At 38.2% G+C, this 12,599-nt stretch overlaps 1 protein-coding gene across 1 annotated transcript; it reads left to right on the top strand.

The window, feature by feature from the left end:
• Positions 1-9,509: 9,509 nt before the first annotated feature.
• LOC115748441 (auxin efflux carrier component 5-like) lies at positions 9,510-12,178 on the top strand. Its single transcript, XM_030684924.2, has 5 exons — positions 9,510-10,313; positions 11,293-11,378; positions 11,505-11,662; positions 11,795-11,871; positions 11,952-12,178. Exons 1-5 carry the CDS (start codon positions 9,607-9,609, stop codon positions 12,022-12,024), a joined length of 1,101 nt encoding a protein of 366 aa, XP_030540784.2. The 5' UTR covers positions 9,510-9,606; the 3' UTR covers positions 12,025-12,178.
• The last annotated feature ends 421 nt before the right edge of the window (positions 12,179-12,599 follow it).

Genomic DNA, 12,599 nt, shown 5'->3' with positions numbered 1-12,599 from the left:
GTCCCTTTGTTTGAAATAAAATTATTCTTGAGAAATCGTTTTCTGACTTTTCAGTGTTTGGATGACGAAAAACTACAAAAGAAGTTTTCCATTGACTGTAAACAACAAACTTAAATTGGAGAAAACAATTTCCTTCTTATCAAGAAGGAAATCACTTTTTGTAAATCAGCAAACAAATGAAAACTAATTATTTATCTTGAAAATGATTTTCATTAATTTTTTTTAACATAAAATTTTCATTGAAATAAACGTCCGGATCAAAATCAGGATAGGATAAGTTTTATCCTATCCCATGTTTGATAGCTGTCAAGGATAGGATACAGTCGGATATAAAGGGGAAATAGTCCGGATAAAAAAATCCTAGGGAGGGGGTGAGTGATAGACCCGGATAAAATTTCTTTTGTCCAAAATATAAAACCCTACCATCTTCTCTGAATAGAGTCCTTCGTTGACGTAAATAGTTTACAAGAGCAGCGAGAGCCGTTTGCTCCATAGCTCTAATCTGACGAATTCAAGATCCATCTCTAGCGAGTTCCAGCTTCGATCTGCGTGATCTCATCGTTCCAGCTTGTGTCTTCAATTTCCATAACACTCAAGCCTCGGATTCGCTCATTAACTAGGTAAGATCGAATCTTATAGACAACTCTGTTTTGAGGAAAATAGGCTGACGAATTGCGTGTTTTGCTAAGATTGAATTCTACTGAGTCTAAGTTTGAGATAGCCATGTCTTGCTCTCTAACCAACGTAACCTTTTCGATCAAATGTCCACGAGAGTTCTCTTTCCCTTGGTGCTTTGGCTTACTTTGTTCTCGGTGAATTAAATACTAGTTTGGCTATGTGACTGAATGTCTTTGCGCATAAATATGAGATGCAGAGAAGCTCCTTCTCTGAATTCTATTTCTCTATGTCGATAAATCAAGTGTATTCTTCTGGTAATTTTTAGTTTTGTATAAGTAGCATGCTACGCCTTTATCCATTGCATTTTCCAGCTGCTTCTTTGCCTTTTGCTCTGCTTTTAATCCTTGCTTAAGTAAAGCGTTGACAAGTATGTGCAGAGTGGCTATAGAATACGTCAGAAATTTGCATTATGAGACCGAGAGGATCGAGTTTGCTTTATCATTTGGAAAAGATAGGTGTGGAAATGATGAAATCGTTTAGTGGACTGATGCAATTGTAATTTTTTTTTCTTTTTTACTTTAGTTGAAGTGTGGTTTGGAAAGAGAGATTCTCTTCATTGTGCTTATGCTCGTTTAGGAGACATTGGATTTGACAATGGGAGGTCCGCGCTGTTTATTGCTGCATTTGGTCGTGGAACTAAATTTTTAGACGTACAAGAGTTTCTGGACAGTGAACGTTTTGGGGACTATGAAATTGTGATTGCATCATAGTAGCAAACGTTATTAATACATTGTTTTAAGAATAACACTCGTCATTTCGGCTTTTTAATTAATTTCTGACACGAGGTTGAAAAAAAAAAATTATGGCTCTCGCAAACATATCGACAAAATGAATTGCAGTTTTTGTAATTTTTTTACCATGAAGAATAATTTATAACAAGGCTAACTCATGCAAAGATATTTTTGTGATGATAAGATTGATATTATTTCATGGGCACAATATTTGACAGTTATATTGATATCCAGTTTCCACCAAATAATGAATTAGATAATATACTAAAATATTTTACTTTAAATCTATAGTTCACTAAACATTGGATATGATATGATAATATTTTAGGATTTCTTATCATATCCTATTCAATCTTATCATAATTAGAAATCCGGACGACCAAACACAAGAGCTTGGAATATTGGATTTAGTTTAATACTAGACAATTACATAAAAAGATTAAACTATGAACACATCGACATATGTAAGGTCATGTGAGATTAAATTGGGAATTTCAAAACTTTTGACTATTGAAGTTCTTTCGTTTCGATGAAAGAGTGAAAAGGTGTTTCTTATTAATCTATTTACTAAGCGAAATTAAACACAAAAGTAGTTAGCCCATGGAAAAATATACTCTAAAATCTTGAACTTTACATTTTTTTTTTAATAAAAAAAGTTATCGTGTATGACAAAATGTATGAAGAATGATTCCTGAATTCGTTTATCGGGTAAGGACTTTGCTAGCATAATCGTTTTTGTGGAACAGTGAGAATAATAGTATTTTGTGAGGCATAAATTCTTAAAAAAGTAGACCTCACATCAATTTATGACTAGTTTTAATTTTTTTTTTGGCCTAAAATATTCTGTTAGTATGACGGTCATCCAAAAACTGTCATCTAATTAATTCACAATGGGAAAAGATAATCTTCGCTAGTTTCTCCTTTGAGTAGACTGTTCTAATGATGACGTGGTAACGGTGATCGATGTGGCAAGGGCCGGTCGCACCATGCCAAAACTCGACCAACACTTTGTGGGCCGCCCCCTCTCTCCTCCTGATGATGTACTTATCTTCCTTACTTTTTAATTTTCTTTTTCCAATTTTGATAGTTTTCCCTATCACTGAGATTCTAATTGATTTTTCAAATTTAGGGATGACATGGCATTGTCAGCCTTAATTGGCTGCCACTGTTAGCCTTAATATGACAACTTTGAGGGGAGGAAAAACTACCAAAAAGCCCTAAATTTATTGCAATTGTGTCAATTTAGTCCAACACTTTTTTTTTTTTTTTGTTGCAAATTGAGTCCTAAACTCACTACATTTGTGTCAATTAAGTCCATCCCATCAATTTTGGTAGGAAATTTCTGACATAAGCACTCGACGCTGACATGAAATTTTTTTAATAATATCTTAAATATTTTTTTAAATTTTTATTTATTTTTTGAAATTTTGAATTATTTTTTTCCTGTCTCTTTTTTTATGTTAGGTCCAACAGTACACCATCAGCCACTGGCCAAGGCTTCATGACTAGATTGACACAACGCAATAGGTTTAGGACTTTTTTGTAATTATGTCAATTCAGTTCTAAACCCCCTTTTTTTAGCTAATTGAGTCATAAAACTTTTATATTTGTGTTAATTCATTCTATCTGAATCATTGACATGGATACCGATGCGTGGTGCGACCTGAGCTGATATGGATAATTTTTATTAATATTTTTTCTTTTCTTTCTCTCTCTGTTTTTTTTCTTCTTTTCTTTCTCTAGCCGGTCGCAGAACCTTGGCGACTAGCCAAAGGCGAAGGCCGGTGAGGGAGAGCCTCAACCTGGGCCCTTGAGAAGGGAAGAAATAAAATGAAAGAGAAAGAAAAAAATAAAAGGAAAAGAAAAGAATAAAAGTAAATAAAAAAACTTGAAAATTTATTAAAATATAATTAAAAAATACCCACGTTAGTGTCGGCAGGAAGGACGGCATTCATGTTAGTGATTTTCGGCCAATATTGGCTGTGCGGATTGAATTGTGACAAATGTAAAAGATTTAGGTCTTACTTGATGAAAAAAGTTTAGGACTTAATTGACACAATCACAATAAGTTTATGACTTTTTCTTAATTTTCTCCCTAAGTATTGATAGAGTCCATATCCCTAAATGGGTGTGCGATCTTTTCTATTAATTTGGAAACTAGAAGTCAGCAAAAGCAAGACATCATATTTGTTAGCAAATCGAATCATTCCACTCTGTGTAATATTGATGGAGTCCACATTCCTTTTAATGGGTGTATGATCTTCTCTATTAATATGGAAACTAAAGTCAGCAAAAGCAAATTTCACCCATATGTACCACGTCTTGCAATAGCTGGAGTACACAAAACAATCATTGAATTCCTCCTGTTGGTATCCAATTAGAGTTTCTCCTCCTTCCCCTAGGAAAGCAGAAGTGCCATGGAAAGTGGAAAGAGCTTGATAGTCTACTAATTTCATGCACGATCAAGTACTTTCTCTTTGAAGTCAAATGTGGCATTGTAATGTCCAGCAAATTAGAACCCATCAAAGTGGATCTTGTGTAATATGTTGGGTCGGGGTCAGATTCTTGGGATGGAGTTATAATTTATGGCGAAAGAGAGATACAAGTTGACGTTTGAAAGAGGACAACATGTTCTCTCCACTATGCACGGTGGAGACGATCTCATTCTATGCGTTCACTGGTTTTGAGTCGAGGAGTATTACCATGCAACAAAGAAAACTGCGCCTCTACTCGGTTTTGTATCACTTTATCTCGGCAATGAGTCATCTTACTTTGAAAGTAACATATTTAATAGATTGTTGAAATACTTTTTTGAATTCGGTCCCCGAACTTTAATTTTATGTAATTGAGTCATGGAACTCGTGGGTCTTTTCCAATCTACGTCCGTCCATCCGAAACGTGAGAAAATCACTAAAAAAATCTTAAACCTATTGTAATTTTATCAATTCAGTCATATACCTTTTTATTTTATCAATTGAGTTCTAAATCTTTTGCATTTATGTCAATTTAGTCCATTTAGCTGGTTGGCGCTGATGTGGTATCCCGAAGCTGACGTGGACAATTGTTAATAATATTTTAAAAATTTTCAATTTATTTATTTATCTTCTTTCTCTTTCTTTTTATATTTTCATCCATTGGCCAACAAGGGTCACTAGTAATCGCCGACCACTAGGCGATGCCATCGTGGCGAGAGGCTAGGCCGCCTCGCCCTGGGTTGGGGAGGCCATGGCTATCTTCTCCTGCAGCCGGCGAGGCTCGGCTGCACCTTGCAAGGTTTGAACTCGAGTATGGTTGTATAGGGTTGCAAACTCACGCACCCTGAAAAACCAAAAAAAAAAAAGAAGTTCTTTCTATGTTCTTAGTAAAGCTTAAACATCCTTATTGAAAACATTAGCGCTTTACTTTACTAATAGAACAAGTACAGTAGACATTTGAAAATGATGTCGCACATTGCTTTCAATTATATAAAGTTTGTCCCGCAGCAAAGTGGGAATATTTCCTTTTCATTCGACGCGATGAAAAATAATTACACTTCTTTAAGTTTAATTTTACAAGGCGCAGCCGCAAACGAGGCGGCCTCGCCTCGTGGTTAGAAAGTTTTGGCGACCCTCGCTGGGCACAACTTGTGGGCCAATGGAAGAAAAAAAACAAAGAAAAAGAAATAATCAATAAAATTTTAAAAAAAATATTAAAATATTATTAAAATTGTGCACATTAACATCAGCCAGCTAAATGAATTGAATTGACACAAATGCAAAAGGATAACTCAATTGGAAAAAAAAAGGTTTAAGGCTGGATTAGTAAAATTGCAATAAGTTTATTACTTTTTTTGTAATTTTTTGTTTGAAATGTTGGTGAATTGAAGATGGCACTATTGTAAAAACAAGTGATCGAACACAACATTAAATAAAATTAGGAAATAAATCAGACGTACTGATATGGTCAGTGGGACCTACTTCACGGGAAGAGTAGCATAAATCAAGTCACTCAAACACTCTCAAAATTTCCTACACATAATAACTCACCGCCACATTTGGCACAACGAGTAGCGCCGTATAGAACCAACCATAAGGTCCTAATATATCTTCGAATTATGGTGCGACTTGTCCATAAATATTTCCATCGTTCTTCTTACGTTGCGTTCTTCCTTCCGGGTAATTCGTATTGAATGTTCCAAATTTCAGCCATTTCAAAGCATAGTATCAACTTCTATTTGCGACGTTGCTTTAATTCGTAGAAATGGAAGATAGATGGACATGAATGGATTTTTTTTTTCTTTTGCGAATTAAAGGACTTGATTAGCAAAATCACAAACTTTTTAGGATCAAATTGAAAGAACACCACAAGTTCGAAGATTGAATAAAAGAAAAAAATCCATTCATGACGCATCAAGTCCCTTTTTCCCCCATCTTTAATGGATTGGACCTCTCTGATCTCTACGTTCACGACGCATCAAATGTCAAAAGGACGACATTTCTGTCAGTCGGCCATTTCTGGTGGCGCATCATGGTCATTGACTCCCACACGATTTACTCCCAAAGCCAATAGGATGCATGCTTTATCTCAATGTCCACTTACTAGTCCATAACAAAGTTTGTGTCTACTTCGTGTTTTGTCGTGAAAATCGACCACCGATCGATCAGGTGTTCCCACTCACTAGATCTTTTGACATCGCTTTGAGAATGAGTCCGATTAGGAAAATTTACGCCCCGTGGTATACCGGGTATACGAAGGGCTCCGCTATGATTAGAAATTCGAGTTCGACCGCTCTTTAACTATAGAAATGACCAACCCCCGTAGCATACCGGGTACACGAAGGCCTCCAGCTATGATTAGAAATTCGAGTTCGTCTGCTCTTTAACTAAAGAAATGACCAACTTTTGTCTCTTAATAAAAAAAATAAAAAAAAGAAAGAACATGGTCTAAAAGTTAGGGCAAACCAAAATCAGACCCACTCATTGCAAGATCAAGTGGAGAATCGCTGGACCGCATTAAGTAATTCACCTGAGATCTGTATTTGTGCTTATGGGCGTGTAATCCTCAATCCCCCCACGACCACTTCTAGGAACATTCTTTGACATGGGAAAATAGACACGCAAGTGTAACGTGCTATGCATAGGAGACGATACGAGATAAGCCCATACATGCTTTCATAGGAAAGTCGTTCTTGTTGTGCTCGCCATTGGCAGCGTCTAAAGTATTACTGTGTTTAGCTATATTTATGTTTATCTCCCAGGACAAAGAAGTGGTTAATCGGACACATTGTGATAGATTGAGTCAATCACATTTGAGGTGACGATGAGATTCGAGCCTCATCCCCGAATCCGATCAGGGTTATAGGGGTCCACAAAATTGGCTTGAGTATTTACTCTTTTAATTAGCTCGTAGTTAGATGAATTATGGGGGTCGATGGGGGTAGGTTTGAGCATGAGATTGAATATTTAAATATTAGCTAGATAAAGCCTTTTTCAGTTTTTATAATAGTTCGATAGTGGTTCCGTACTATTTTGTATGGTATCAGAGCCGGCCTCCGGCTCTGAGTTCAAACATTTTCCCGTATTTGTTTCCATGCAAACGTCTTAAGCCACGTTTTAATTTAACGGCTTAAATTTGAGAGTAAATACAGAGTTCTTTAAAAATAAAAATGAACACAACTATAAGCAGACTAGATGATTAGAAAACTCTAAACCTTACTAATAGTAGTGTTCCTACATAATTTTACACGCAAATATGCATGGACCTCGAGGAGTTAATTTAGAAATCGAGGAATGGTCTTGTGAATCAAATGCACAACCTACAGGTCGGATCTCTGTGACATCAAGAACAAACAATCTCATGATTGCACATTCAAACTTTGACTCATATCTTATTTTTATCCACTAGGTTTAGAGATGAGATTAAACTTAATATGAGGGCAATCGTGCCTAAAGATTTTGGTAAGTCCCAACCAAGCTTGCCTAATGATGGCTTCACATGTTTACTCTCGTACTATAACTTTACTTTTCTCCAACATTTTTCGGCCAACGAATGAGAAGAGTGCACTGCTTTTCAACTTGTGTGTACATGAAAAAAGTACCAAAACATCACAGAAATTTAAGCAATGTTGTGAGCTTATGCCATGGGCAATTGCTACCTCATTAAAAAAGAAAAGAAAAAGATTTTCTAAGTTCTAGCGCACCAATAGAGCTAGCTTGATGAACTCACGCAACCATCGATGGATTGACTAACGAGTAGTTATGACTTCAATTGAATATTTCTCGGTGGTCGTGAGACCCTCATGGCTATGGCTGGGCGAGGTCGAGCCGTGGATGGGTGAGGTCGTGCCTTGTCGGTGGTTGGCAAGGGCAACTTGCTGGAGGAAGAAGGAAGGGAAAAAAAAAAAGAAAGAGAAAGAAAAAAAATAAAAATTATCCACGTTAGCAAAATTTCAATATAAATAATATTGAAATTTGAATAAAAAAAGAAAATTCAAAATAACAACAATTTTCGTTTTTATTTATTCCTATTTTTTATTTATATATTTGAATTTCTTTTTTTATAGAATATATATTTTCTATATATATATATATCAGTCACGTCATGTCAACAATTTTTGGTTAAAATTAGCCGGATAGACCGAATTGACATAAATGCAAAAAGTTTAAAACTAAATTCTGTGACTAGGTGAGGTCGTGCCATGTTAGTGGTTGGCAAGGGCGACTCGTTGGAGGAAGAAAAAAGGGAAAAAAAGAAAGAGAAAGAAAAGAAAAGAAAAATAAAAACTATCCAAGTTAGCACCAGTTGCGCCATGTCAAAAATTTCGGGCCAAAATTAGCCGGATAGACTGAATTGACATAAACGCAAAAGGTTTAAGACTCAATTGAAAAAAAAAAAAAGATATAGGATTGAATATTGCAATAGATTTAAGAATTTTTTGGTAATTCCCCCGAGGAAAGGGAACGGATCGAGACGTGTGTTTGTGTTGTTGAATAAAATTTTAGTTTTTTTTTTTATATCTTTTATGTGTTTGTGGCAAAAATAAACATGCTGAAATGTTAATGGAGGGTTACCTATACCATGTTGGGGAGCTAGAGGTTTATATAATCCGCTCGAGGAGGGGCTCACATCTGACTAGCTTGTTAGTGAGGCAATAACTTACCAAAGTGATGATCAGTAGCTGGTTCAAGACGATGATCAATCACAACGGGACTGAGACATGACCTAAATAACTCTATAACCTATTCAAACTTTATAGTCTGTGGATGATGCAGATCAAATGCACCAATCATATGACTCCATGATAGTGTCCCAAACACTTGATTGAGATGGTATTGGTCTATACAATCTATGGCCTAATTTCTTTAAAAAACTCCAGCTTTAAATTCAATTCCAATTCCGCTTCGAACTTTTTTTTTTTAAGTACCCAAATCTTTTCTGTGCGAAAAACTACTAAACTTTAGATGCAGTCCCAGTTTTGCTCCAAACTTATTTTGTCTAAAAAACCCCAACTTTAGTCTAATCTAAAATCAACCCCGGGCTTCTTTGGGCTAAAACAAATCACTAAATGTGACTCAACTCCCAAATTTGCCCCGGACTTCTTTCTTTATCTAAAAAAGAATCATAACCTTTCAATCTAGTCTCAAATTTGCACCTGTTAACCCTCTATCCAAAAATTGCCATTGATTGTTTGATATGAAAATAAGGGAAATTAAGGATGACTAATAGCAATTTTTGGACGAAAGGCTAACAAAGTGGATTTGGGACTTGACCTACAATTGATGTTTTCTTTTTTAGATTAAAAAAGTTGAGGTAGATTTAGACTGAACCTAATATATATAGTTGAGGGTTTGTTTTTCTAAGATAAAAACACGTTCGAGTTAGAATTGAGATTAGATCAAAAGTTGAAATTTTTTTAAGATATCGAGAGTATAATCTATACACGGTGTGCGATACATCCTTTATTTCGTGGCGCGCGCGCCTTTTGCAAAGTGCAATTTCTTTTGGTAGATGATGCAAGAGGGTGGTCCCTCAAACCTTTAAATGCCGCTTGCCGAGTCCCATTTCCCCGATCACACAACACTCGCTTTCTCGCAACACATTAACACTACGTACACACTCCATGCATATCGATCATCCCTACAACAAATCTTTCACATAGATCCCTCATCACCAACCTCCACGACAAGAACTTCGAGCATCATCATCATCATCGGAAAGGATGATGTTAGGGTGGGACGACGTGTACAAGGTGGTCGTGTCGATGTTCCCGCTGTACGTGGCGCTCATGCTCGGCTATGGCTCCGTCAAGTGGTGGCGCCTCTTCACCCACGAGCAGTGCGACGGCATCAACCGCTTCATCGCCCTCTTCATCCTCCCCCTCTTCGGCTTCGAGTTCACCGCCCACATGAATCCGTACGCCATGAACTTCGGCCTCCTCGCCGCTGACGCTCTGTCCAAGCTCACCACCCTCGCGGTCCTCGCCCTCTGGGGGAGGTTCAGCAGCCGGGCGAGCTACAGCTGGTGCATCACCACGTTCTCGCTGTGCACCCTGACGAACCTGCTCATCGTCGGCGTGCCGGTGATGCGGGCCATGTACGGCCAGTGGGGGGTCGACCTGGTGGTCCAGCTGTGCATGCTGCAGTCCCTGGTTTGGATCCCTCTGCTTCTCCTGTTTCTCGAGTTCCGAAAGACGAGGGTGACGGATTTGGCCGCTCCTCCGTCTTCTCCTCCTCCCGAAAACAACGGTGTCGCTGATGAAGACAGGGACGTAGAGACGAGTGCTGCGGATGCAAGTGAAGGCGGTGACGATCATCCTGAGAAGAGGAGCTATTGGTCATTCGCAAGAGTGGTGTGGATGAAGATGGCCACGAACCCTAACGTGTATGCCAATGTTCTCGGCCTCGCTTGGGCTCTCATGGCTAGCAGGTAATATTATTTATTTCGTCTTAGGTACAGCAAGATTAATCCGAGCATACCACTTTATCTAGTAAGGCAGTTTAACAAATCAGTCTTAACGTGGCCAGTATTTATTGCTCTTTCACTAACCGCGAAGCTTTGAATATGTTGAACATGTACCATGCAATTGTAAAGAAGAATTTCATTAGTAAACCACTTTCCTTCTTGCCCTTTCATGCACATGTTGCAGCTACTCTCAACAAGAACCACCCGAATTGAAATTCGAACCGAAATGATCCGAATAAAAACATTTTTAGGACCTTTTCGGTTTCGGGAAATAAATGAAATAAGGGCCTCTGGCTGCTCATTTCGTTTTCGGGGTCCTACACCAGAACTGATATAGAGCACGTTAAAGACAACTGAAACATAAACAGATCAGATAGTTAATGGGGGGGGTGATGACTGATGATCAAGGATCGAGAAAGAGAGGCAGAGTAATGCCCAGCAAAACGTGTTCATCATGCAAACCTGCATAGCTCCCATCTGTCATCTCTCTTTCCTCAGTCTTTCTCTCTCTCTCTCTCTGGCGTTCATCTGCAAAAGAGAATGCTCAAATGGGTGAAGAGATCTGAAGTTGAAACAAAACTGATGAGAGGCTGTGAATGGCGTGCATAGTTTCTGGGGAGAGATCGAGAGGCAGACAGAGAAATCCTTCGTTTCGTTTCGCTTTCCTTCCTTCCTTCCTTCCTTTCTTTCTTTCTTTCTGGGTTAAGATATTCTCATACCTAGCCTTCCAATGGAACTGCGGATCGGGCATCACTCAAATCGAACTTGGCCTGTTCGACACCAGTAAAAGTAGAGCATATTGCTTGTCTGCGAAGTTCATGCGTACTGGTACCAAGACAAGACTTATGACCTCAAATTTTTGGGTTGAACTTTCTATTAGCACACCTTGCATTTTTGTACATACGTAGTTTCTCAACATACGAGAAACATGGTGTCGCTCCAGGTTCAAATTCACTATGCCGAGCATCATGGAAGGTTCGGTTGAGATCATGTCGAAAGCGGGGACGGGCACGGCCATGTTCAACATCGGTACGTACGCACCGAGCAAAGCAATCATCGATTCCGAGATTCATGAACAAGACAAAGAGCATCAGTGCTCGAGCCCACTGCTTCTTAGTTGATTAATGAAGGTGTTTGGTGCATGTGAATTTGCAGGGATATTCATAGCAATGCAAACGAAGGTGATAGCTTGCGGAACGGGACCCACGGTTCTAGGAATGGTGTCGAGGTTCTTGGTTGGGCCCGCAATTATGGCCCTTTGCTCTCTTGCAGTGGGCTTGCATGGGCCTGCTTTACGTGTCGCCATCATTCAGGTTGGTTTTAGTTTATTTTGTTTATTCACTAATAATCATACACAGTGACCTTAATTTTACCAAACATATATTTTTTTTTCCATTACTTATTTGATGTTCAACTTTTTAATTAGTATCGTTATTTTGGTACAGGCGGCACTTCCGCAGGCCATAGCTTCGTTCGTGTTCGCCAATGAATACGGGTTGCATGCGAACGTCCTCGGCCTTGCGTAAGTTCATCTTGCCTTGCTCTATATCGTTTCTAATTCACTATTGGTAGTCAATTTGTGCGCGTTTAATTATCTTGTAGGGTGGTGTTTGGCACGGTGATTTCCCTTCCGCTGCTGATTGGCTACTACATTGGCTTGGAATATGCAGCATAAGAGCAGAGATTGTTAATTAATTACTAAATAAAGATATCGTTTGCTCGTGTAAATTGATTTTATCTGAACTTGTTATTCCATTCATGGTTTTAATTTGTGCAAGTGCTCTAGAGCAATGGAGAAACTGAAGAGGAATTGAGAAATCTAAATGAGAAATTATATATAAAAAAAATTTATGTTCCAAAAATAAGCCAAAGGAAAGAAGGGAGTTTTATATCCAAAGCATTGTTTAATTTGCCATCAGAGTGAATGGTTTTGGTGCAATCAAAGAGAGTCATGTCCGCCAAATGGTAGCTTTGAGACAACCTCAGCAATCAGAGAGTGAATGGTGCTGTGCAAGAAAACGAAAAAAAAGAAAGATCATACCAATTTCCTAAAGCAAAGAAAGGCAAATTGCAAGCAGATTTCTGTATATACAGTCATATTTGCATCACAAACCCAAGAACAAGCAGAAAATACAGGCACGCACACATAACTATGCATGTTCGTGCGCAAAAGTAACTTTATATGTTCATTGGAATTGAAAGCAGTGAAGTTGACAGATAGGCAAGGCACCTATCTATTCCGGATAAGAG

Source organism: Rhodamnia argentea, chromosome 6 (genome assembly GCF_020921035.1).
Source record: "Rhodamnia argentea isolate NSW1041297 chromosome 6, ASM2092103v1, whole genome shotgun sequence".
Lineage (NCBI taxonomy): Eukaryota > Viridiplantae > Streptophyta > Magnoliopsida > Myrtales > Myrtaceae > Rhodamnia > Rhodamnia argentea.
The sequence above is the reverse complement of the archived record's forward strand: the minus strand, read 5'-3'. Positions and strand labels throughout refer to the sequence as shown.

Excerpts from the sequence above, each read along its gene's own strand:
- LOC115748441 (XM_030684924.2), top strand. The coding sequence starts at position 9,607 with ATGATGTTAGGGTGGGACGACGTGTACAAGGTGGTCGTGTCGATGTTC. Across the intron at positions 11,379-11,504 it reads CACGGCCATGTTCAACATCG|GGATATTCATAGCAATGCAA; the intron begins GTACGTACGCAC and ends GTGAATTTGCAG. Across the intron at positions 11,872-11,951 it reads GCGAACGTCCTCGGCCTTGC|GGTGGTGTTTGGCACGGTGA; the intron begins GTAAGTTCATCT and ends ATTATCTTGTAG.